The sequence below is a fragment of the Squalius cephalus genome, assembly GCF_949319135.1.
Source record: "Squalius cephalus genome assembly, chromosome: 12".
In the NCBI taxonomy this organism is placed as follows: domain Eukaryota; kingdom Metazoa; phylum Chordata; class Actinopteri; order Cypriniformes; family Leuciscidae; genus Squalius; species Squalius cephalus.
The window spans coordinates 5,204,517-5,225,417 of NC_137133.1; the positions used below are offsets into that span (position 1 = coordinate 5,204,517).

Sequence of the window (20,901 nt, forward strand, 5' to 3'; positions counted from 1 at the left end):
TGCTAAAGCTTTAGCTTTGCCATCACAGGATTACATTACATTTTTAAAATATATTAAAATAGTAAAGTTCTTTTAAATTGTATACCATATTTAATAGTATTACTGTTTTAGTGCATTTTTTATCAAATAAATGCAGCCTTGGTGAGCAGGAGAGATTTCTTTCAAAAACATTTAAAACATCTTACTGAAACCAAACTTTTGATCAGTAAAGAAATGCCTACTGTTGGCTGCTGGGGTTTAGCTTTCAGTGTATTTTGATTTCAAATTTAACATTTAGATTTCAAATCAATATAAATACACTAGAATAAATGGGTCAGAAATTTGCAATTTATTCATGCATAATTATTTTTCTCCGTTTTGGTTTCAGCTCTAAGAAGCAGACAGACAAACTTTTCACAACCATTTCTGCCCTTAACTTAAAAAAACACACACACACACAAAAAAAACAGCAACCATCAGCCTTTAGGCTACTCATTAATATTTAAACGCTATTGTCCGATTGGACATATGGCACAGATAGAATGGCAGACCGGTGGTTAGTTTCTGTTTTTTCTTTTACCAGTCCAGTGTCAACATGAACAGTACAGATGCTGTTGTATAAGTAGATTCATGGAACGTAACAGAATAACTAAATGTCTTCAAGTTTCTGCTAATGGAAACATTGGATAATGCTCATAATTTGCTCTTTTGCATGTGTGGTATTTTAATTCTCTCTTAGTATTTTTTTCTCTGTAAAATGATTGTTGAAGTGAAATGCCAAAACTAATATTTGTACTGGAGATATATATATTAGCTTTACGAGTCATTTCTAATTTTGTATAGTGTTAATTGTGATGATGGTTGTATACTGCAGCTGGGATTGGGATGTCCAGACATATTTTTGTCGAGCCAAAGCATCAGGAAGAATCTGAACGTTGCATCTTTACAACTGAATAGTGTATTTGTTTGCATGAATCCTCAATAAACCACTGATTCATTGGCCACTGGTGTCTATCGGAATAGCTTCTATGATAAAAACGACTCGATTTATTATTTTTGTTTTATTTTCATAACAAAAACATTTATTTCAAAACAAAGCTGTGTAAGAAAAATCTACACAACACCCACATTACACCTGGTCAAACACGGACAAATGGGCAAACTGGGATACAGGTTGGCTGCCATTCTTTTCAGTAACAATTTTAAAACAAATAACCAAATAATAAAAGAAAAATATCACATGAGAGGGATAAAGGGTGAAAATGAAAACCATGTTAAGCTTCTTGTAACTCCAGTGTAATGAGCTGCTGAAATCATAGAAAGGCAGATATAAATAACCACTGGTTCATCTCATTACCAGAAAGACCAGTGCCATCTGATTAAATCTTGTCAATGAAACATATTAGAAAGTGTTCTATGAAGAGCCTCTGTGTGACGTCTGCTTACTGGAAACAAGTGATTGATAATCAGTCACATTCTGCTTCATCAAGCTGATTGAAAGATCCAATCAGTCACAAAATCAAAATGTGAAGAAGGAACTTGAGGCAGAGCATGGCTCAATCATGATGTACACACTGAAAAGCCTCATTTTTAAACTAACGGGGGTGTTTTCTTTTAAAAAGCTGCACAACCATTTGCTTTATTTGTATGTTTTCAAGAGTCTTAAGGAAGTTCATGTCCCTAGCATCCCCTCATCCATGGGAGAGAAGACATGGGCATCATTTGGGTCTCAGAGATCTAGAGTGGTTTAGACCAGGCTCATAACTCATCCTTCTCCAGATCGTCCAGATCCACGTCGCTCAGGTCAATGTCATCCTCCATGGGCAACTGAGGAAAGGCCAAAAAAAGGGGGTTGAAAACAGGAAAGGATGACATCCATCCATCCATCCACCCTCACACTGTTCTCTCTACTCACCACTCCATCTTTCCCGTCCCAAGGCTCCACAGTGTTGATCTTAGGCAAAGCTCCGCCTCCCACCGTAGCAGTGGAGCCACGGCCAACAGAAAGTTCCCTGCATAAATAAAGACATTAATAGTTTAACGACATAAAACAGGCAGACAGTTAGAAGGGCCATTATAAACAACACCTTAAATTTACTGTATGCTAACAGTCTCTGTGACGTAACTTGTTTCCTTGTAACATAAACTCCAGCCTTCTGTTACCTGAGGAATTCGTGGATGCCCGTTTCACTGAATGAGCCTTTAAGCAGAGCGAACTTCATCTTGCGAGCATTAATGGCTGCCATGGCGGGATAGCCGAATCCACCGATCCCGAGAGAGGCCTCCAGCTCCATCTGCGCCCCTGCTTCAGTCCACAACCAACTGTGTAGAGAGAGGAAAGAGAGTGATGTGTATGACTGCATCCCGCTCTCTATTCCCTAAAGTCTCGTCTCTGGCACACAAGCAGCGACATGTGCTGGTGTTATTTTTGGGCAGGATGATCTCAACTTGTACTCTAGATGATGCTGAAAATACTGACCCCCACATCTTCTTCTTGTATTTCTCTGCCATCGTCTTCATCACTTCCATGTAAGAGTTTCTTCCAGATGCACCTGCGAGCAGAGAGAAAATCAAAATAACTGTTGTTGTTGCGTATTATTGCTTACTAAAACTATGACAAATTGGTGCTTAATTGAAATAAAATAATTAGATTATAAACTTAAATGAAAATTAGAAACATTGCCTTGGCAACTAACTGACAAAACAAGTTGAAGTACTAAAATGACTAAAAATGGAATAATTTTTTTTTTAATTAACCATAGAAACCTAATTTAAAAAAAAAAGAAGACAAAATTACTAAAACTTCAGTAAAAATTTTTTTAACTAAAACTGTAATAGTATATAATACTAAAATATCACTGTATATTAACCATCAATCATGTTCCTAACATATGCGCCTTACACAGTAAGCTGAAAATTAAGTGATCACTTCTAAATGACACTTGCAAAAAAAATTACATGCACATGTGCTGTATGTACATACATATATATATACACAGATATATTATAACAATTATATTTTAATTCTATACTATTTTTGTGAAAAGAAAAGTTAATATGCAACAAGTGAATTGAAGCATCCACCATTATAATTTCAGTATGAAAAAAAATTGTTTTGAGGTATAAAGAATACATTTAACAGTTATTAAATTAGTCTATCTTGTTAACCAAGTGAACGTTAGATGACAGCAAATGTAAAAATAGAGGAAATGATCCAAAAAAAAAAAAAAAAAAAATCAGTCAATAAGAAAAAAAATAAAAAATGTATCCAATAACCTGTAACTAATATATTGTGCATCCCTAGTGACCGTCACGGTTTAAGAGGCTTGTCATTTTCAAATTTTTCTTCTAAAAAACAATAGTTTTGATGAAATCACTTGATGTGTGTTTTAGGTTGATGTTGTATCGTACCTGTGTCGAGAATGTGAGGCAACACAGCTATCATACACAGCTGATAGTCCTCACAGGTCTTCTTCAAAACGTCTTCATTCACAATCTAAAGGAAATAAAAACCACATGAATATAATCCAAACTACACCTATTATTTCTTTACAAAATGTTTGTCAAAATAAATGGTCACACTTTACATGTAACAAGCACACAGTAAAATAGTTACTATAGTAAGACCTATGAATTATGAATAATTGCATGCAACTACTTTAACCAAACCCTAATCCTAATCCTCTAGTGAGTGCATGTAAAAATAATACACATTAGTTACACCATATTCTATAACATGCTTAAAAATAGAAGAGAAAACACTCACCTCTTGAAGCTCTGGGGGAGGGATGTTATCAGAGAAGAGGTCCATGGCACTAGAAACGATGTCAGATCGGGTACGTCCCCCCTGAAAGTCCTCTGGCTCCTCTCCTTTACGAAAGATCTTGATGGTGGGGAATCCTCGAATCTACCAATAAAGACAGCAGAAAAGACACCGTTAATGAACCCAATGACCTGTGGAGAAAAAATGGCTCTCAAAAAAAAAAAAAAAAGCCACAAGCAACAGACATTCAACAAAAATGAGCTAACAAACATGTTCATTGTCCAAAATGAATGAATATTTTTTGATGACATAACTGGGATGTGAAAATAAATTAGAGACAATATAAGAATTGCTGGTAGCACTTTATTTTACGGACCATCTGCATGCACATACTATGTAATTATTATAGCTATTACAGTAACTGGGTAATAACTAGGTACTAAACTGAACATAGCCCATGTAGTTACCTTATATTAACCAGTACTTTCTTAGGCAAGTACACATACTGTAAAATAAAGTGCAACCGAATAGTTTATATTAAAAGACATCAAATAAGTACCCCATATCGGCTTGCCAAGCCCTGGTGAACGGTAGCATCCACAGCACCCAGTTTCACTTTACCCTTCGTCTTCTCTTTGACTTCTGTGGCGGCTGCCGTCCATTCCGGCTCAAGACTGGAAACATTAAAGAAAGTCAACACGGGAAAGCTCAGCCGGCAGAGGAATTTCATTGCGGCTTAGAATGCTTGTAAATAATTGAACATTGATTCAGCGCTTCAATAATGCATGGCACAGCATGTCAGGTACGATTTCAGGAGAATGACAGACAGACAGGTCTTATGATGTATGAGAGACACGTACTTTTTGCAGTGTCCACACCAGGGGGCGAAGAACTCCACCAACCAGATATCGTCACTGTCCAGCACGGTACGGTCAAAGTTATCATCGGTCAGCTCCACAACATCCTTCTTATTGCCAGCACCACCTCCACTCTGATCACAACATCACAGAGGAGTCAATCAATGGAAGGAAAACATAATTTAACAACAGATTCTTCATGCTGAGCTTCAATACCTGTCTGCTGTAGTCTGAGCCTCCAGTCTTTCCACCAAGCCTGTCTTTGACCAGGGAGCGAACAGCATTCAGAGCTGCGTCTACAATGGCCTGACTGCCTCGGCCACCTAGGACAGAGAGAGAATTAACAACATGCTTTCATATGGCCAGAAAACATTTTCTTTACATGCATGCCAAGATGTTTGATGAAAATGCAGTACTGAACCTTGGTAATCCTCTGGTTTGTTTTTATTGGCTCCAAAGATCTTGATAGTTGGGAAGCCTCGGACTCCATACTGGCCTCCCAAGGAGTTGTGTTGGTCTGCGTCCACAGCACCCACCTTCACAATGCCCTGTACCAACACACAAATGCTATCAATGATCTTTTTTATAATGCATTTTCACTTTTAGATTTATCCAGTTAATAACTGTGGTGAGACATGCTGCTTGTTATTTCTGAATTTTTAGATACAAAAATAAGTGATGGGAATCATAATGATTTTAATGATTCATGTTCCATTAAACAAGTATGGTTCCTTATTAACAACAAAGTCCTTTTATTAAAAAATAATTAAACCTAAATACTATATACTATACACCAACATTCAAAGGTTTGGGGTTAGTAGGACTTTTGAAAGTCTCTTATGCTAACAAGACTGCATTTATTTGATTTAAAAAAAAAAAAAACAGTAATATGTAAAAATTTAATTTATTTCCATATCTTAATTTGGTACTCAAGAAACATTATTATTATTATTATTATTATTATTATTATTATTATTATTATTGTCATCAATGCTGAAAACAGTGCTGCTTAATTTCTGTAGAAACTATTTTCAGGATTCTTTGATGAATGGAAAGTTTAAAATAACGAAACGAAAGAAAAAGAAATAGAAATATTCAGTAACATTATAAATGTCTTTACTTTCACATTTGAACAATTTAAAGCATCCTTGCAAAATAAAAGTATTAATTTCTTTAAAAAAAAAAAAAAAAAGTAAACTTACTGACCCCAAACATTTGAATACTACATTTTGGAAGAATGCTGAAGTTTAACAAACCATTCTGTGCCAGTAAATTGAACCGGTTCTGAATAAGCCCCAGTTCTAGATTGTAAGCATAATTAATTATTATGTAATTTCAAATTTACCTTTAGAGCTGCGGCTGCTTTTTTCCATTCAGGGGCCAAGCTCTTGCAGTGACCACACCTTTAAAAAATACAAAATAATAAATAAAAAAAACATAAACATCATCATGAAACATATAGCTACACAGGTGTAATAACGCTGCTCATGACTGTATTATGCAACATATGCAAACTAAGGCGGCACTTCATTTGCATTGCTTTACATCTCATTAAAGTAGCAATGACTCATACTTTCAATTATATACAAGAAAGCAACAGATTGGGTTCCAGACAGTACCCTGATCTGTAACTAAAGACCTAGAGATCTCTATGAGTGACACATATCCGGGTTCCACCACACTCTTACAACTTACCAGGGGGCATAAAACTCGACCAGCCAGAGACTGTCACTCTGCATGACTTCCCTGTTGAAGTTGGAGGGGTTGAGTTCAACCACATCATCCCCGGCAGAGTAGAGACCGTGGACAGAGAGTACAGTCAGAGAACACGCCAACACACCTGAGAAGAAGATAAAGAAGAGCATCAAGTCATTTCAACAGCTCTATTAAAAAGAAAACAAGAAAAATGCTACATTTTTTTGTTGTAAAAACAAGATCCACAGCATGAAACACTGCATATGGTTCATAATCATAACAACCAGGACATTCTACTACCAGACTCTAGGCACATACAACAGATTATTGTAAAATCTCAATATGAAGAAACTGCACATTTAATTATTATTCTCCAATTGGTCTTCTGCAATATGAAGATGAATTTGCTGTAATGTATAGGCCTAATACACCATTACACACTCTAAACTAGCTATAATGTACTATACGGTGCTACACACTTACACGTATGTATTTAATGTAAACAAAAGCTTCATAAAACACACTTCAGTTGGTTCAACTTTAGAGAGTTGTCTCTTCTTTTGTCATATTAACGTCCAAACTAGTTCTACAGTTTAGGCTCTCTGCATCTCCGTTTGCTTGCAAACGATTTTGAGTCAATAAAACGCGCTTCTCTACAGCTGAATTCACGCCTTTATGTCATTATAACTCACCCAGTAGCGCTCGCATGGTTGTTCTTTGTGCCTAGTCAATTATCTTGTTCAAGGCTTCTTCAGTGTGAACTCTCTCTCCACCTCATTCACTGAATCACACGACAGGTCTCCAACCAGCGGCGTAACAACACAGCACAGTCGTACCGTGGCCCGCGCTGATTGGCGGGCCTCCACCCGGAGACGACCTTAGCCAATAGGAGCTCGACGTGTAGTTCTGCATCTTGGGAGAGGTACGGTGGCTATGAGGTGGCAAAATTGTTAAATGAAATGTACAAAAGTTAAGGATCTATGTATTTTAACACATCAAGTAATATTGACAAAACGTTGCTATTTTATCGTCCATTACACCCCCTTGACACATTTTAATGTAAGATAAAGACAAATACTTCTGGTAATTAGGATTTAATAATAAAATATATACAAACAAGACGCATGCTCAAAGAATGATTTTAATTTGAGCCATAATATTATAAAGTTTACACAATAGTTATTAAGTTACTTTAAGAAACATCTTAACACAAAATAGAGTATAAAGATATATGAGGGTGTTCTTCAACTAAAGGCACTTTTAATACCCCTGGAGTAGATTTATTAAAACTAGCAAATTTCAACGTTTTATTTACATATTTAAACCCATGCCTTGACAATATAAGCCATCTGAAGTAAATAAACCATTAGGTTAGTATTGATTGTGCAGAATGTCCCTTTTTGTACAACATTTCCTATCAAGCTTTAATTGTGTAAAATTTAACACAAATTATATTTATAATACACAAAATGTCAGCTATGAAATGAGCCTTAGCAAAGATCAACCACTGTATTCCATTAAAATGTCATTAGCATCACTTTTACCACAGAATGTTATTAAAGTTGAGATGTGGTGGACCGTGGAAATGTTCATGACTTTCAGAAATTAGACTAAAATGACAATATTTCAGATACTGCATGCATAGACACTGTTAAACATCGTAATAAGACAAATTAACTATATTAAAGTTTTTAATAGTCCACAGCGGCAAAAGGCTCATAGTTGAAAAAACACCCATAAAAAGCCTCTATACATACATACTACATACATACAAAAAAAAGAAAATTTATATTATGTCATGCATTTATAAATAAATCTGTGTTGTGCATATTGTGCTGAAAGCAGGTGATTGATCAGCTTATCCTGAGATGTTGAAAATCTTCTGGATGAAAGCTGAAGGCAGAGAAAAGAACAGAAGGCCCAAAAAGATCAGCCCGGTTATGCTGAGCAGAGTCACCACTGTGGCCAACTTATACTGCCGCCAACCCATTATGCAGGTCACCCGTATTGGACTCAACAGCCACGACAGGCTAGTAGTTGGACGACTGTGTGAAAGAGAACAGGGTTTTAAACTATCTCACACACATACATACATGCATACCCACACTATGGAAACAAGAAACATGTTCAGTTTTATCTCAATGAGTTCATTTTATTGTCTTCATACTGACAAAAATAAATAAATCAATCCATATTGCACACTTGTGAACAAGAATTAAAAATACACTCTTTTTCAAAATCAGTGCAAACAAGTCCATGGTCAAATGCCATTCATTAAATAGAGCAACAGTACATAGCAAGCAAACAAGTACACAGCAAGCAAAATCAACAGTAGGAAGTACAGGAAAGAGCATTCAATTCTTTTATTTAAACTTGAAATGTCAAATTAAACATAATTCCCCTACTAGAATCTGTGTGTTTCTCTAAAGGATAAACAACATTACTGTATCTTACTGGAGTGCAGAAGATTTGTCATGGACTGAAAGTGCAAACATCAAGGCAAAGTTTAATCAAATAACATAGTGTACTGTATACGAGGCCTGCAACCCTATCATAATCTTTTTTTTTCAGACTGCAGCCACTGATGAACAAGTCATCTTTCTTAAGACAAAGTTGCATGCTTATTGTGCTTTTAGCAGCGACACGTACACGTCTAGACAATAACTACAAAATCCAAGAATTTGAAGCAATGCATTTATATGAACATTTGAACGGATACCAATAACGCTAGTCCAGTTTCATTTCGTACCAAAAATAAACAGTGCTGCTTTCTCTCCATATGACTAATTATTCTTGAAATGTACAAATAGAAAGATAAATAAGATAATTGATCTTTTCCAGGTAAGACATGCAAATTGATACCGAAAAAAGATTTTTGATACGTTATGCTTAGAGTGCAACCTTTCTGACCCCTCTTTAGGCCCCAAGCAGCTTCTTGACCAGATAGCCTGGCATGCTGTAGAGAAACAGGCCCACCATGATCAGCAGCAGCAGAGCCAAGATGATCTTGATGATGAGCCACTTGTAGCGGTTGCATATCAGGTAACGGATGGCCTTCAGCGGGCTCAAAAACCACAGGAAGGTGGTGTCAGGCCGGCTGTGATTGGAAGTGGTGAAGGGGTTGCAGGTAAGAGGTGGTGAGTTGAAAGGTGAAATCAGGGATGATGGAGGAAGAGAGGTAATACAAATGTTAGTGGTTAGTAAGATGATTGGTAACATGACTGAAAAGTTGTCAAATCTCTTAAAGGCATATTAACCATTTAAGCAATGACTTAAAAAGGAAAGTTTGTTAACGTCACAATGAACATGAATATTGAATATTGCAGTGTTTATTATATATGTACATATATATATAACTTCCACTTGCAATGACATCTCTTCTCTGATGACGTGTGCGCCAGCGCACTCACAAGAGATCGCAGCAATACAAACAAGCCAGTGATTCCATCAATTCCCGATGGGCAAAATCAAGTACCGCCCCAAATTTTTTTTTTGTTGGAGAAACCGTTTCACTCGGATATACATCACAATAGGAAAGAAAAGACTATTGCAACTTCCATTTCATGCCGACTTTAATGCCATTCAAAACTTTTATGACTTTCTTTTGCTGAGCACAAAAGAAGATATTTTAAAGAATGTTTTTTGTTCATACAATTAAAGTAAATGGGGTCCAAACAACACATTTGTGTTTCACAGAAAAAAGAAGTCACACAGGTTTGGAACGACAAGAGGGCAAGTAAATGATGGAGCAATCTTAATTTTTGGGTAAACTATTCCACAGAGCTGGTAAAAACATTCGCCTAGGTCAGGGGTAGGGAACGTCGGTCCTGGATGGTGTGTTTGATTAGGGTTGACCATCCATTGCTCTCCAGGACCGACGTTGCCTACTCCTGGCCTAGGTCTACCGTGTGTGTCAGAGTGATACTGTAACTTTGCAGTGGGTTGAGCTCAGAGCAGTAAAATGACACATCAGGCAACAAAGGTAGGTCCAGAAAAAGCACAATAGCAAACAGTCAAGTATAAATATCATAAAATCCATTGCCAAAAACAGACAACCAGAGGAAAAATGAGCAGCAAAAAGACTTGAGGTACCACACAGCATGCAGCTATGCGGTAAGAAAGAGTTGGGATGACAAAATGGAAAACACCACAATCCCTCAGGTCCATGTTGTAAAAATGGTACGAGAAACAAAAAGACAGAAATACACTGTGAATGGTGACATTGCACAGTTTGAGCTTAAAGGTTTGCTCAGAGAGAGACAAAAAGCAGAGAAAACAGAGGCAGTAAGAGTGGGCTACCAGTGATCTTCCCCTCTCTCCTCACGCCCCTAGGAGTTTCTTGACCAGGTATCCAGGAATAGAGTAGAGGAAGAGCCCAACGAGGAGGAGGAAGAGCAGCAGGGCCAGAGCCTTCAGGATCAGCCAGCGGTAGTTGTGCCAAATGAAGTATCGTATGGACTTCAGAGGGTTCATGAACCACATTAGACTGGTGTCTGGACGACTTTTTCCAAAACAGGAATGGGGGTTGAAATGAAGGAAACGAGCGGGAAAGGGTAGGCGAGGGAAAGGGCAGTCACAGGAGGAAGGAAGGATGTGAAAGAGGAGAGTGGGAGTATTAGAAAGGGAAGTTAACAGTTTCAGATGGGCATTCTTCACTGGACTTCATAGTAGACTTATATAGTCTACTCTAGAGTATATCTTTTTATTCATAATCTGAAACTGCATTGGTTCTCAGATGTGCTAGGCACCATGTGAGCGGAAGCAAATGTGTGTAAATGAGCTGCTTTATATCTTACTTTGGTTTCTCAAGTGGCTCAGGTTCGTTCCGTCCAAGACCGACTGGACTTTTCTCTGCCTCCTCAGCTGTCATTAGATGGAGCTCTGCCTCCACTTTTCCCTGCAAGCATGACATGGTTGGAATGTTAATGAGGTAACCTTAGCTATCATTCCGAATACACTACATGCTGGCTAATTATCAAGCAGTAGTAAAATAACCTTTAGATAATTGCATTGTATTAACTCACCGTGAGCTCAAATTCGTCATTCTCATCTCGGGCCACAAATGGCCACCAGCCCTTCACTCTCTTCTGTTTGAAGATGGAAATGGTTGGCAGCTCATGTTCTTTGAGGACCATGTTGAGAGAGCACTGCTTGGCTGTTTTTGCCCCACGGGGAAACTTATTTAAGTCCAACTCAATCGCACCTGTGGAAATAAATCACAGGCAGCATCAAAAATATATTTTGAATGAAACACATTGAGCACATTATTAACGACAATAATCAAATTATTTTGCCATACATGCAAATATCTAACAATATGTATGTTTTGTGAGCATACCCAGGAAGTCATCTGCAGAGAAGTGATCAGCATCCCATACTTGAAGGGTGAGTCGAGCAGGAATCTTGTACTCTGTCTCATCCCAGGAAAACATGGATTCCTTCTTGGAGATGACTATCTTCTCCTCAGCCATTAGATAGTCAAAGGGGTAGACAAAGCGCCAGTTGAAGTTTCCCTCCCCAGTTAGAGAGTGATAATGCACGTCTGTGTCCTGTTTATCCTCCTGCTGTCCTTTCAGCCAACTGAGCAGGGAGATGATTTTCAATTGTTAGAAGTGGCACAATAATATTTTAACATTTATGCAAAAGAATATCCAAGCACGGTATACATATAGTCATCAATGACTTATTGTATGTCACATGACAAAACATGCACAAATGTTCTGAACATGTGTCCTTTAAAAGTGCATCTAGATATTTGCAAATGTGTGAAATGTATAGACAAAAATACTGAATAGACAACATGCATATGATAGCATTTATACATATCAAGTTGATGCTCCATACAGCATCAGGAAACTGAACAAAATAAAAGTTCTACCCCGTGGTCATTGCAGTAAGATGTTATTAAACATTTTATTGAAGTCTGAATTATTATATTTTAGGTCACACTTTATATTAGGGTCCAATTCTCCCTATTAACTATGACTTTTGCCTCAATAAACTCTTAATTACTGCTTGCTTATTAATAGTTAGTAAGGTAGTTGTTAAGTTTAGGTATTAGGTAGAATTATGATCATGCAGAATAAGTACTAATAAACAGCCAGTATCCTAGTAATATGCATGCTAATAAGCAACTAGTTAATAGTGGGAATTGGACCCTAAACTAAAGTGTTACCATATTTTATTATAAAATACAAAGACTATGTACTGTAGATCATCAATGCATGACTCAGAGTTATGTGCTTGTTACTCTTTGATAATATAATTTGAAAGAGAGTGCATGTAATTACAAAATAAATATACTCTATTTAAATAGAAAAAATAGATGCTTGACCTGACATCTAGTCAATTATCTGCACTTAAGTTGAGAGGCTTGCATCTGCAGAGCTTTGTAGTCTGCCCCAACAGCATTACATTATATAGAGCTACTGTCTGTATTATGTATTTCTTTGAACCATTAGTAGCTAACTGTATGAATCAGATACATGCATAATTGTATGCATAATTGTATACCAAATAGATAGATTCATTCCTTAAGCAAAATGTTGGTATGCAAATGCCACATGTCAGATTATAAAAGTAGGTTTTGGCATGCAAACAGACATATCTTATGCTTTCATGCAGTAATTGATACTGTGAAAGACATCTCAGTCCCCAAGACATACTAAACAAAAATGGCTCTATAAACCAAGACCATACCAGTTATTAAATATTACATTTAATATACATTTTATATGAATTATCAAGGGAATTGAACTCAAAAGACAATCGAATTAACGTAAATAATAATATCAAATTAAATCAGAGGTTATAACTAGAAATCAGCATCATTTTGAATGATATGGTCCTGTTTAACTAGGATCTGCATGGAAGGTGGTATTTATTCTTTTGGATGTGAATGGAAGGGGCAGGTACAGATTTCTGCAGGCGGTGGGGAGAGCGGTCAAGCCATGCGATTGTATCGTCTTTACCCCCTGACATAGATGTCAGACATCTTCTCTCCTGTCATGAAAGCATCGTCCTCTAGAACTACGTCATCAGTGTTCCAAATAATAACACGAAGCTCAAAGCTAGATAACAGCACAGCAATGACGTGGGGGGCAGGGAGGGGGATAGACAAAATCACATCAAACGCAACAAGACAGACAAACAACAAAAGGAAACAGAAACAAACAAAAAGTTACAGATTAACCACACACTCTTCACACACCTGCCCATACCTACCCCCTCACAAATATGTCACTGGACTTTTCCCCTGTGAAGTAATCATCATCTTCCAGAATTACTTCGTCAGTATTCCATATTATCACCCTGAGCTCATATCTGGGAGATGAGTGGAGGGGAAGGAAAAGAATGGGATCATCATCTCACACTGTAAATATTGTTTTAACCTAAAAATGTAACTGGTTTGACTCAAATGAAAAATATTAGTTTGAATTTAGCCAAAGTAAAAAAGTAAAAACTGCTCGTTTCTTAATGCATGTTCCTGGTCTTGTAATTGATTCAAAATTGCCTTCGTAATCAAAACGTTATAGTCCTCTCTTCCTCTGAAATGAGTTTCCTTTTTTAATATTTAGTCTGTGCGCACTGTTGGATATTGGTATTGAATGTGCAAATAGCTTTTTATGCATCAGTTTAGCAAACTCACAGGTCTGGCTCTATTCTGTAGCACTCACTTTCACAATTCAATCCTATCCAGATAAAACCAGGATCCGCTGATTACATTAATTTCTACTTAATTATGCCGTGCATTCAGAAATGCATTTATGTCAATAAACTGCACATTTGGACTTTTTGCAGTGCATGAATATCTCTGAAACTGTCCTACTTGAGTCTCAGTTCAGGCCTTGGTAAAAATTGGCACATTCTTTAGATGATTAACATGAAAAAAATAAAGGCAGATGAGAGGCGTGAAGCTGGCAGAGTAAGTATGAGAGGAAAAAGAATAAGGACAGTGTGTTGTATCTACAAACTCTAGGTGAGAAAGAGTGTCGTCTGTTTTGTAGCTGAATCACAGTAGTATCTCTGTAGTTAAACAGTTAAAAACTATTATAGTAAACAATTCTAAAAAAAAAAGTGAGGTAAAAAGACATTCTGTAGTTTGGCAGCTACTGCTTCATCCAAAGCTTTTAAGTCATCCAAAGAATATTAACTGCACAAGCAGTCCAGATAACAAAGCAATCTGTTCCTTGCTTAAGGGTGTAATGATCCAAGAGTGAGAAAGTGATTTAAGCATGACTGATTATTAAAGCCTCCTATCTTTGTCTCATTTTCTTCAAGGCTAAACTCAGTGACGCACATATCAAAATGACATTTTGTTCCATGTACCAAGAGACGTTAAGGAAAAAACCTGTAAAAGATTATTGCAACATTATGCACACATGAAATATTAAAGCCTTAACTGCAACAAACTATTTGAGATTAAAAGAGCATGAATAAAGGAAAAGCAGCAAAAGTTTCACTGATCCTGATTCAAAATGTGTTCAAAATGGAGTAAACCGAGACTTTGAACAGAATCATCTACAGTACCTCTTTGGTTTGCGTGGTGATATGTCAATGGCTGGTCCTGGTGCTGGTATATCCATAGGAAACATGTCCACCCACATTTCAATCCTTCCCTGTGAGATTATGAACATTTGAAGAGTTGACCAGTTAGTTACAATATAATAATGACAAATTGATACGGCACCATTTTGCTTTATTTTTTCTAAACGATTTTTTCTAAACCTCATTTATCAAGCACAAATAAACTGCTGAAAATGATGAACCTTAGAATATGTCCTTGGTAATAAGAGCTGTATTTTGTTGCACACGCATGCATACCTGCTCTATGCCTGGCTTGTCAGGGTTGAGGAGCGGCCTGGTCTCTACATGCTCAGGGATGAGTTTGCAACCAACACGTGGGATCTCCTCCCAATGCCTAAGAACAGTGAGAGCCAAGTGTTCTTCTGTCTGCTTCTTCAGACCTGTAAGACATACAAAATGGATATCTTTTTTATAAATAATAGGAGAAAAAAAAACTAAATTACATTACATTACATTCTCTGTATAAGCTCTTAAATGTCTCACCACTCTCATCCTCAATTTCTGTAAACCCAAGAAAGACACGGTTTGCAACTTTGACCCTCCCACCAGGTCCATAGTGGGGTCCATCCAATTTGCCTTCTTTGCACAACTTAGCAAGGATCTGAGTTGGTTTCTGAGGGTCCCGCCATACATTGTAACCATGACTGTCAGTTAAAAATATAAGACTGTTAGTTTAACACATTAATTCAGGGCAGGTAATTAAACAGACTTTACGTTTGGCTTGGACAGATCAAAACTATTTTTAATAGGTATGGCTGTTCTCTATATGCAATTAATTATGATTAGTAATATAAATTAATTGTCACATTATGTAAAATAAAGTAATCGATTGACAACCACAAAATGAAAATACTTTAGCATGTTGTTTCATAAAGATTTGAGTGTTTCATGCTCAATGTGTTGGTAAAATAGGAGCAGAGAGTACTCACACAGAGTAGTTGGATGCGATGCCACACGTGGCTCTGTGTTTGCTGTAGTATCTGTTCTCCAAATCAATCTTAGTCTCACCAATCAGGTCATCAGTTCCGACTAAATCCCAGTCATATACTGCCACAGTCAGCATGGACTCCATTGGGAATGTGGCCTCTATGTCAAATGACCTTAAGGGAAAGAGAGAGAAAAGGGTGTGCTACATGAAGTGCTTTCAAGAAATGAATATGTTCTAGCTTGAGCTCAAACCATTGGTTTGGTTGGTTTACAATAGTATAGCCAACTCACTTTCCAAATACAGGATTCAGCTGCTTGGATATATAGTTCTCCTTGTCCCGAATCTCAGACTTTCCCAATCGAATGACTATATAAGGGTCTGCTTTTCCATTTATATCTGCAGGATGCAGGTCTGTGGCCTGAGAAGAGAGTCATGTTACTTTAGCTGACAGTACTGGACTAATAACACCTACGTATGATTCAGAGTTGAATTCACTTACTCTAATGACATAAATCCTGATGAGAACATTGATAGGGTCATTGTGAGGTGTGCTTTGGAACATTCCCATGTTCGGGTCAAATCCTGACTCCCTGGTGACTTCCTCAGACAGTGGTAGTTTATACATACAGAGGGATCCCTGGTTCACAAGGAGACAGATTCAAATATCAAAATGATATGTTCATACTCTAATAGTGAAACCTGATCTTTACACACACACACACACACACACATACATATATGTGTGTGTGTGTTCTTACCTTGAATCTGCCCACAATTCTGTCATCATCAACCACATTGTGGTCATCATCATCTCCAGCCTTTCCTCTATACAGGTTGAAGGTGTGGAGCCAGTCCTCAAAGTTACCATACTCACACTCCAGCTCTTTATTGTAAACCTGAGAATGAAATAAAGGCCTTCATATTTATATTGAAATTATATTAAATTGCTACAGACCACAGGTCATTTAGCTAATGCACCCTTATCAATTAAAAGTTTAGGGTCTGGATTTTTTTCATTTTATGTTTCTCACTTTCACCAAGGCTGCATTTATTTGATCAAAAATACAGTGAAAACAGTAATATTGTGAAATGAAAATGTGATTTTTCAGCCGTTATAATTCCAGTCTTCAGTGTCACATGATCCTTCATTAATTATTCTAATATGCTGATGTAACATTTCTTATTATCATCACAGTTAAAATGGTTGTATCGCTTAATATTTGTGTGGAAGCCATGGTACTTTTCAGGATTCTTTCATGGTTAGAAAATTCAAAAGAACACCATTTATTTGAAATAGACTCAAAAAAAAAAAATCTTCCTGACCATAAACTTTTGAACAGTGGTGTAAGTGCATTCTAAATTAAAGTTCTTTATAAAGCAAGAAAGAAAAACTAATATTTTCAAGAAGACGCACTTACCATAAGTTCATCAACTCTGGGTTTTGGAGGTCGTTTTTCTGTGCCATCATGGTTCTTCTTTTTGTCCTTGGAGCTCTTCTTGTCTTTGCTCTTCTCCTTGGGTTTGGTGCCTTTCATAGGAAATTCATCAGCTTTGATCTCTGAGATTATGGGTGAATGGACAAGTATAGATGGAAATGAGAAACGGATGAGCACGACACCTACGAGGCCAATTTGAATGGACGTTTGTAATGAACAATGATGTTTTCAAGCCATGAGAGCTATTTTAAACACTCAAACTAACATGGATTATGTATAATTTACAAGATGGATCTCTTCATAAAAAACATTAATTAAATACATTAAGGGGGAGACACCCCAGGTGAATAGGAAAAAAAATGAACTAATAGATATCAGCATGAAACTTCCCCAGTTGATTACTGACATTAAGACAAATATCTTTTGTATTACAAGTTTTTAGAATATTTATGTTTAAATACGCAAATTAGGTATTATCTCATTAAAAATGCGCTAATTTATATATATTTCCAGAAGAGAAATCTGAACATTGGATAAAGCCAGATTCAAAATTCTTGTTTCATTTTGTTGACATATTAGAGTCAAAGGTTTAATAGAGGGGATTTTGGATATCTCTTTTTATCACTCCATTAATCAGAAAAGACTGTCAACAGCCAAAAAAATCCAGTTTCGCCCCGTTTTTAGGTATAAAATGTTGTATAAATCAGAATCTGAACGATATATGAACAAACCCCTCTTAAGAATATAGATAGGAATACAACTGGAAAGTTTGGTTTGTGTAAGTGCTGCTGAAGTGGAGATTTCGGGATGATTTAGAACGCCAACTTTTATTGAATTTAAGAGAAATCTACAGACACAAATAGACAAAGTGTAGTAAAATAAAGACCTAAATGAGTATTTCGGACTTTTTTTCACCACAAATCTGAAAGAAGACATGTTACTGAAGACAAATAGTCCAAAATCTCAAAATTGACCAGTAAAAAAATGTTTTTGCCTGCCGTGTCTCCCCTTAAATACTCTTCATTCATACATTAAAATTCAATTGAATTACTAGTAATATATGGAAATGTTTGATCCCAATGTGAAGATTTTTCATAGCTTGTAAATGTCTGTGTCCAACTTTCATGGCATGAAAAAAGATCAATACAAATGGTTTTAAGTCATGACTACAATAGTGATGGATATGGGATGACATTGCTTATCAGAACATGTTCCCATGATGTCCATGCTAAGTGCTGTGGTTACCTGCACTCTCTGCTGCTATCTCCAAATCTTCTCTTTCCTCTGCCTCTGCCAGAGCAGCCTCCTGGGTTCTGAGATTCTGCATTCACAGAAAGTTCAAATAAAATTTGACAGTATGACACAGTATATATCAAATGTAAAGAATCTTTACTAAGTTGAACTTAAAAGACATCTCCTCCCCACCTCCATCATAGTCTCTATTGAGGCAAAGTATTTGGACCACCAATCCAACATGCTCTCATCCGGCTCATCTTCCTCAACATCTTCTCCCTTCTTTTTCTTCTTCTTCTTTTTCTCTTTCTCCTTATCATCCTCGTTCTGTTATCACAAAGGATGTTGTGATGTTTATTTGATAATAAATGTAATGTGTTCACAGTGATTCAATCCAACTTAATGAAAATTAAATCTAAAACATTTAAATCCGTCTAAACCAAGCCAAGACTTACCAAGTCAACTTTAACAACAGCATCGGTGGTCTACAAGGACAGGGCCACACAAAACATACATCAAATACAAACATCCACAATAGATTCTACAATAGCATACACATCACATGGCTGTTGTTAAAGTCACCATGAAATCTGGAATGTGGAATTGTTATTTTTATTTATAAATGTGCCCTTGAAATCTTTAACCAAAATAATGTCCCTCCCCTTGCAATAGCATCCTTTCTCTATCGCAATTTCCAGTTCATGCCGACTTTAAAATGGGACATTAACCTTAAAGCAGTAAAACAAACAGAACCACAGTAGGAACAAGAATACTCAAAGCCAAGCAGTTTTCTAAAATATAACAGCATGGCACATCTACTCACAGCATCAATCTTGACAACTGTGTCCATCTTCTTAATGTTGGGTTCAGGGTCCATATTGACCACAATTTCACCTGAGGGATAAGAAATGGAACGGGAGTGGGGGCGGGAATGAGACGTCCCATTGGTGAGAGCCATGTAGCCATTGGCCAGTCTAGCTGGTGTGGGTAGGGTCATAAGATTTAGCAACCAATGACCCAAGACCAGCACCAGGACAGGAAAGGTTAAGACCATGAAAAGGGAAAGGAAGAAGAAATAGAGAAAAGGAATGAAAAGTCAGAAAAGCTGGAAAAAGAAATGGTCTGTACAAAGAATTCAAAATAAAAAAAACACATGATATACTGTAACTTTTCTTTATTCATACTACCCTTCAAAAGGTTGGGGTTAGTAAGAGTTATTTTTAAAAGAAATCTCTTTCTTGACTGCATTTATTTGATCAAAAATACAGTAAAACAGCAATATTGTGAAATATTATTACAAATTAAAATAACTGTTTTTATTTTTATATGTAATTTATTCCTGTGATGGCAAAGATCAGCATCATTACTCGAGGCTTCAGTGTCACGTTATCCTTAAGAAATCATTCTAATATGATGATTTGGTTTCTTTTTATTATCAATGTTTAAAATAGTTGTGCTGCTTAATTTTCTTCAGGATTCTTTGATGAATAGAAAGTTCAAAAGAATAGCATTTTTAAATAGAAATCTTTTGCAACATTTTAAATGTCTCTTTTGATCAATTTCTTGCATCCTCGCTGAATGTCTTTCTTTCCAAAAAAAACAAAAAAACAAAACAATTCATACTGACCCCAAATGTTTGAACCGTAATCAATTATAAGTGAATCTTGATATATAATTTAGAGTTGTGCAGTATATGGTGCTAAAAATGACCACGGTACAATATCATCATTTGGCAAATTTGCTGCTACTCACACAGGGGCGGAGCCAAAACTTTTCTTCAGGGGTGGCCAGGTAAGAAACAGTGATTTAATTGGGGTGACAAAAAAATAAAAATAATAATTCCTGCTTGGCTACTTCAAATCTACAAAAAAAATCACTTAATATACTGTGATTGTGTATAGCCTGAGTGGAATAGGTTAAAACACATGTGGAATGAAACAAACGAATTTCAAATTTAAACACTGGTTTATTGTATATGTAATGACTGGATTTTTGCGTGGCATAAATTCTCTTCCATAGACAAGGAGTTTCTGGAGTACTGGTAGAGCTCAGTAAGTAGCCTATAACCATTCAAACAACTATCATGTCAAACAACTATCATTAATCATGTCAGTGAACATGTAAGGGATAATGTACATCCAGCCGTTTGTATGAAACAAGAGAGAGCGAGTCCACAATACTGGATGGCCTAATTAAATAACTGTACACAAAATACTGATTCGACTGAGTTTAAATATTTTATTAGCTCACCAAACGCAAAACATCCACGAAGAAAAAACGTTCCTAGCGCTTCTGAGTTCAGTGACCCGGATGAGTCTGCGTTATCTGTTTTGAGCGGTTGTTATCTGGGAATAACTTACCGCTGGATGGCGCTATTGACCAATCAGAATCAAGTATTCCACAGAGCCGTGTAATAATGCAAAA

At 36.6% G+C, this 20,901-nt stretch overlaps 2 protein-coding genes across 16 annotated transcripts in view; both read right to left on the minus strand.

Moving 5' to 3' along the window:
- Positions 1-355: 355 nt before the first annotated feature.
- pdia6 (protein disulfide isomerase family A, member 6) lies at positions 356-8,066 on the minus strand. The gene is made up of 13 exons (XM_079888881.1): positions 6,987-8,066; positions 6,295-6,439; positions 5,945-6,002; positions 5,021-5,147; positions 4,816-4,922; positions 4,603-4,733; positions 4,302-4,416; positions 3,746-3,886; positions 3,391-3,475; positions 2,459-2,531; positions 2,143-2,301; positions 1,895-1,991; positions 356-1,806 (listed from the first exon to the last, which is right to left on the minus strand). The coding sequence occupies exons 1-13, from the start codon at positions 7,000-7,002 to the stop codon at positions 1,738-1,740; spliced, it is 1,323 nt and encodes a 440-aa protein (XP_079745007.1). The 5' UTR covers positions 7,003-8,066; the 3' UTR covers positions 356-1,737.
- A 356-nt stretch (positions 8,067-8,422) lies between these two features.
- otofa (otoferlin a) overlaps positions 8,423-20,901 on the minus strand; it is a 75,597-nt gene continuing 63,118 nt past the window's right edge. For 2 of the 15 annotated variants that reach the window (XM_079888903.1, XM_079888910.1), the window contains 18 exons: positions 19,301-19,455; positions 18,933-18,962; positions 18,670-18,804; positions 18,490-18,565; positions 17,227-17,336; positions 16,567-16,704; positions 16,308-16,445; positions 16,099-16,226; positions 15,810-15,980; positions 15,364-15,524; positions 15,118-15,260; positions 14,824-14,912; positions 13,519-13,617; positions 11,633-11,874; positions 11,319-11,497; positions 11,091-11,191; positions 10,594-10,795; positions 8,863-9,391 (listed from right to left, as the gene is read on the minus strand). In XM_079888903.1, the coding sequence (XP_079745029.1) occupies positions 10,615-10,795; positions 11,091-11,191; positions 11,319-11,497; positions 11,633-11,874; positions 13,519-13,617; positions 14,824-14,912; positions 15,118-15,260; positions 15,364-15,524; positions 15,810-15,980; positions 16,099-16,226; positions 16,308-16,445; positions 16,567-16,704; positions 17,227-17,336; positions 18,490-18,565; positions 18,670-18,804; positions 18,933-18,962; positions 19,301-19,455 (2,276 nt within the window). In that variant the 3' untranslated portion in view covers positions 8,863-9,391; positions 10,594-10,614. Of the gene's footprint in view, positions 9,392-10,593; positions 10,796-11,090; positions 11,192-11,318; positions 11,498-11,632; positions 11,875-13,265; positions 13,365-13,518; positions 13,618-14,823; positions 14,913-15,117; positions 15,261-15,363; positions 15,525-15,809; positions 15,981-16,098; positions 16,227-16,307; positions 16,446-16,566; positions 16,705-17,226; positions 17,367-18,489; positions 18,566-18,669; positions 18,805-18,932; positions 18,963-19,300; positions 19,456-20,901 lie in introns of all 15 variants that reach the window. The other 13 variants (XM_079888900.1, XM_079888899.1, XM_079888912.1 and 10 more) reach the window with 11 other exon arrangements.